This window comes from Trypanosoma conorhini (genome assembly GCF_003719485.1).
Source record: "Trypanosoma conorhini strain 025E chromosome Unknown Tco_14.4_contig_00219, whole genome shotgun sequence".
Taxonomy (NCBI): Eukaryota; Euglenozoa; class Kinetoplastea; order Trypanosomatida; family Trypanosomatidae; genus Trypanosoma; species Trypanosoma conorhini.
Window position 1 is genome coordinate 15,200 of NW_021704304.1, and position 5,221 is coordinate 20,420.

General features: G+C 59.8%; 2 protein-coding genes across 2 annotated transcripts, besides 4 other annotated features; both read right to left on the reverse strand.

The window, feature by feature from the left end:
* Positions 1–11: 11 nt before the first annotated feature.
* Positions 12–44: a microsatellite.
* A 91-nt stretch (positions 45–135) lies between these two features.
* On the reverse strand, positions 136–1,512 carry Tco025E_04349 (putative inositol-pentakisphosphate 2-kinase; the record flags this gene model as incomplete). The annotated part of the gene is made up of 1 exon (XM_029371260.1): positions 136–1,512. The coding sequence occupies one exon, from the start codon at positions 1,510–1,512 to the stop codon at positions 136–138; it is 1,377 nt and encodes a 458-aa protein (XP_029228666.1).
* Positions 1,513–1,551: 39 nt separating this feature from the next.
* Positions 1,552–1,616: a sequence feature (A-rich).
* Positions 1,617–1,655: 39 nt separating this feature from the next.
* Positions 1,656–1,680: a microsatellite.
* A 94-nt stretch (positions 1,681–1,774) lies between these two features.
* On the reverse strand, positions 1,775–5,065 carry Tco025E_04350 (uncharacterized protein; the record flags this gene model as incomplete). The annotated part of the gene is made up of 1 exon (XM_029371261.1): positions 1,775–5,065. One exon carries the CDS (start codon positions 5,063–5,065, stop codon positions 1,775–1,777), a length of 3,291 nt encoding a protein of 1,096 aa, XP_029228667.1.
* A 73-nt stretch (positions 5,066–5,138) lies between these two features.
* Positions 5,139–5,172: a sequence feature (A-rich).
* The last annotated feature ends 49 nt before the right edge of the window (positions 5,173–5,221 follow it).

Sequence of the window (5,221 nt, forward strand, 5' to 3'; positions counted from 1 at the left end):
GGTGGCAAAGCCACACACACACACACTTACACGCAGTCGCACACGGCGACGCATAAAGTCGAGAGGCCGAAGAAAAGCACTAGTCGAAAATGCGAGGAAAATAACGAGAGAGGGAGCGGCAAACAACGTCTCACCTCACGCGGCGTCGCCGCGCAACGGCGGCATCGATGCACTTTTCCACCGCTCCCAGGCGGCGAGAATGTCCTTGTCTAGCATAAAGTAATGCCGCAAGGGCTTGTGCAGCTTGGCGTCAATGTCCACGACGCCGATGCGGAATATGCTCGCAGTGGGAAACCCAAAGTCCACAAAAACGCCACCGTGTGAACTCTTCCACTGGGCCAGTTCCAAAGGCCGCCTACTCCCCGCCGGCCCATCACCCACCGCGGCCGCCGCACTCCCCCTCAACAGCGACACCACCACCGACACATCTTTTCCCGTGGTCGAGGCGTAAAAACGGTCGACACATTCCGCTAGCCCCATTGGTGGGGAGAGAAGATGTGTTTTGATATCTTCCGTTCGTCCTGCTTCCATTGCGGCCGCCCGTATGCCACGCCGGCAATCACACTCCACGTTCAAAGAGGTCGAGGCCTCCGATGCACGCACAATCCACCGCACACTCGACATTTCCCTGGCACAACTCCACCGGTACAAGAGTTCAATGTCTAGCACTTCCCAGTCCGCGTGACTGCCAGAACCGTACATCTGCAGGTTTCCCAACACCTTTAAAACGCCTGATTCATGTAACGCGGTGGACAAACCTTCAACGTCCGCATCGCGGATCTCACCCAAAGGATTTTCCACAGGAATAAAACGAAAGTTGTTTGCCGGACAACGAATTAGGTGCAGTAGTCCAGCCGCCACAGAAGATTGGTCCCCTAGTAGTACCATATTGGGACAGTACATGGAGTCTGTTTCACCTGGTAGCGTCATTCCCACTCTATGTTGTTCATGCTTAAAGAACTGCATAAGCGAAAAACGGCACTGGTGGAGCTTTACCGGATTAATGTAATACTTCACACCATCCACGACGATGCCAACCACACGCGGGGGCCGCCACACTCCTTTTGGCTTAATTTCTACGGCCAGCCATCGTGACCCGCGTTTACCTCCTAAGAGAAGAGCTGGATTGACTGCGAAGTTGGGAATGACGTGGGCGTGTCCCGCGCCCTCGCAGTGCTGCCGCAGCGATGGGGAAGCGGCGGCAGCGGCGGCGCAGGACTTCGCAAGCGCCTCCGTCAGTGAAATTTCATGCCGGAAGCCGACGAAGTCCGCCAGGGCCTGGTCGCATGTCGAGCATGCAGAGGTAATTGCCTTACTTAGCCGCAGCGCGAGGCGGCCCCGCAGCCGCTGCAGTGTGCCTCCGCCCCCCGCAAGCAGCCGCTCGGCGACCGAAGCGACAGCCTCCGCCTCTGACGCGCCCTCTTCCCGCTTCTCCGCCCGCGCCGCCTCCGCCGCGTCGTCGTCGGGCAGCGCGAAGACGACGCTACTGTTCCCCGCCCCAAGGAGGCGCATCGTCTGCAGAAGCAGGCAACCGCGAAGCGAGAAGCCGATGAGAGAACAAAAGAAAAAAAGAATTACATAAATAACGAAAGAAAGAGCCTAAAGAAAAAAAAAAGTGCGTGTGCGGCATCTGTGCAATGGCTTATCGTCTGGCAACCCCACCACCACCACAACCAACACTCTCACTTACGCCAGAAAAAAAAAGCGGCACACGCAACGGCAGCGCCCATCGTGAGTAGGAGGGGACGGAATCCTCTGCGCCACGCCCCCTCCCTCATCCGGACTTCAAGTTTTGTTTTTTTGCCGCCGTCAGCAGCGCCACATAAGGCTTCACCGCGGCAGAGTCGCCGTGTGTCCGCTGCAGCAACTTCAGCGCGCGAAGGGACTCCTCCCAGGTCCAGGTGGCGCACAGCCTCGCCAGCCGCTCTTGTGGGACCGGGGTCTGCGACAGCAACGCCATGGCCTCCAGCCACCTCCCACCACCAAGTCCCGGGTCACTCCACACGAGCACCTGCTCCGGCCTGGGCCGTATAAATCGCCCGGTGTTTAGGAGCAGCGTCATCGCGTCCTCGCAGTCGCGCAGCGCAAAAACGAGCAGAGCTCGCTCGTCATCGTTGGGTTTGTTTAGGCTCTTAAAGAAGTAGAGTGCACCCCACGCGTCTCGCGTGTGGAGCGCGGCGCTCCGCAGCAACCGTGAGACGATGGCGGCCGGCACCGGCACCTGCAGGGCGCGGCTCAGTTGGCTGTAGAGGAAGCCGACGACGAGCAGCGCGGCGAGGGGGGCGTCCTCGCGGAGGGAGAAGGGAATACTCTTCCTCCCCTGCCTCCCCAAGTGCACAAACTTGGCGTCCTCCACCATCTGGTTAAAGACGCGGCGGACGACCGGCCAGACACGGGCCTTCCTCCACGCTTCATCATCAAAGTGCTGCAGCACACTCTTGAGAAAGGCCACAAAGGGACGAAGATAGGTTGGGCTCCGCTTGTACTCGGCAACCACAAGTGCGTGGTAGCGCGCAAGGGCCTTGACGGCCGTGACGAGGTCCCCACGCACAATCGCATGCTGCTGCACAAGCACACTGTGCAGCAGAACAGAGTAGGGAAACCAGGACGCTATCTTCCGCACAGCCTCTAACGGAATAAAGGGCTTTGTGCAAACGAGGAGAGACCAGTGCTCCTCCACCACCTCTCCCCTCTCCATAAGATCCGTCAGTGCCGTCAACGCCTGGTTCCAAGACAAAAGTGGAAGGAGCCGCTGCAGGCCATGCTCATCCACGTCCAAGGCACAAAACGCAGAGATGTTGGCGGCCCTCACAAGATGCTGCATGGAGTCTGCGGAGTGAAGCAAAGCACTACATGCTCCCAGAACACGCCGCCTCCAGAGCAGTTGTTTTTCATCAAAATGCGATTGAGCCCTGAAAGAAGAGAGTATTAGTTCATCCTGGGCCGACCTAACGTCTCCCTGAAGAAGGTCCTGTAGAAGCAAGACCCAGTGGCTACGAGCATGGTCTTTCCGCAGCACGTTTAGCGCCTTCATTGCCACTGAACTTGGAGCTCCGTATGCCACAACGGCAAAGGACTCTGGATAGGGTCGGCTCGTGCGCTCGAGCAAAGCAATCGCACGCCGCCAGTGTCCAGCCAACACCAATGCATTCACGCCTCTCTCCACGGCCTCGGGGTGCGACATGAGATGCTGTGAGGGGGTGGAAAGGGTAATGCGGGACGTCGTGGTGGCGTCCAAGCGGTGGAAATAGTTCGCCGCGCGCAGCACCGCAAGCGGAAGCGCGTGGCGGTCGGCTGGCGCCAACTGCACCTTCCCACTCGCCAGGCACCGCGCCACCTCCCGCAGAAACGCCTCTCCCGTCAACGTCCCGGCGGCTCGAAGATGTTCCACCACCATCGCGCACAACGCGTTGCAGGCCTCCCGCCGCGACACCACCGCCTCAGCGGAGGAGCGAAACGCCGCGTAGCGCCGCGAGGGGCACGGCTCCGACGCAGGCGGTTGCGCCGCCCCGAAATGGTGCTGACGCAGCGCGCGGGGGATGACTTGCATAAAGTAGCGCTGCGCCTTCACCTCGGCGGCACAGCAAACAAGTCTGGAGAGCTCCGCACTCTGAAAGGTAAAACACTGCACAGCATGTTTTTCCGCCGCTTCGTCCGCTTCCTCCTGTGGTGCCGCAGCGGCACCGCGGGAGGGCAGACGTCTTGCCAGCATCAACGCCCGCAGTCGAGCATTCTCGTGCAGCTCCGTCAGCTTCGTCCAATCTCCGTGTAGCGCCACAGCCAGTTGCTCCTCGAAGGAGGCCGCCGCCGCCGCCGCGGTCGTGGAAATCTTGCTGCGGTGCACGGCCTCTTCATACTTCAACAAGCTGTGGGGCAGAGCGAAGCCGCGCGGGGCATACGGCGCAAGCGGCAGCGCGACGTCGTAGTAACGACAGCCACACAACAAACCGATGGCCTCGGCCCAGCCCCCGGCTTGGGCAAACTTGTACGCCCTACGCGTCAAGGTACCAGCGTACATCGCCTCCCCGGCCGCACTTATAGCCTCTGCGTGGAGCTGCATCAACCGAGGCTGCTCAGGTGGGACCCTCGTGAGAATAGATCGAATCAGACTGTAGCTGTGAACACGGGCTGCGACGCAAAGGCGCAGTGACGCCTCCCACCCCATCGCATCAACACAATCCGGGCGAGCAAGGACGGCAGAAATTGCCTCAGGGGAATCCCATTTTTCAAGCGTCCTTAGCGCGTACGACCAGTGTGGGGCGTGCGCAATCGCCTCGGCAACACTGCGCGGACCCACTGGTTCCAGGCTTGCAATGGCGCGAAGCCACTGGCTTGCCTGCGATGTGTAGGTCCAAAAGAGTCGCTTCGCAGAGGGACGGATCTCGCGCGCGGACCCCAACAAGGACAGGGCAACACTCCATTGACCTTTTTTAGCGTGCAGCATGGCGTAAGCAAACGACAGCGCCTCCTTTTCTCTCCTCGAAACGGCTTTTGCGTCCGACAGCGCTAGAGCCCGACAACACTGCAGCGCAACCTCCGGTTGGTTTCTCCCGAGCACGTAGCACCGCATTAGCACCTGTGGTGTTACCGGCAGCACGCCGCCCAGCTGCGGCCTCTCCCGCAGCGCAGCATGAACGAGGGTGGCGAACTGGACAACGGTGTCGGCCACCAGCAGGCGGGCGTAAACTGCCGCCAGCTCCGTTGCAGGCTGCCAAGCCTCCGCCATGAGGGACGGCAGGTGACGCCATGACTCGGCGCAGGTGAGACTGTTCTGGAGAAACCGCCTTTGATCCGGTGAAAGCGTGGCCCACTGGGCGTCCATCAGTGACAAGCAGTCGGCCCATTGAGCCTCCTGACGGGCCAACGCTTTCCAAATCAGTACCGAATGACTCTTCTTGGCCAACGGCGACCTTCCCGAGCCAGCCGCGGCAACGTGGGCCTCATCCACCGTCTTCCGCAGCAGCTGCAGCGCCGCCCTTCTTGTCAGCGCTTGTGTGCCGTGAAGGTACATCCTCCACTGAAGCAGCAGATCTTTCCACTGCCACAGTCGCAGCGCGTGTCGCATTTAGGACGCCCACACACACAAGCACACATGCAGGCCAAGCAGGCGGCAGAGACACAACAAATGAACTCATAGTAAAAAAAGAAAAAAAAAGGAAACAACAAAAAAAAGGGATGCAGACAGCCAGCAACTAAAAAAGAAGACAAAGAGCTTGAAAAC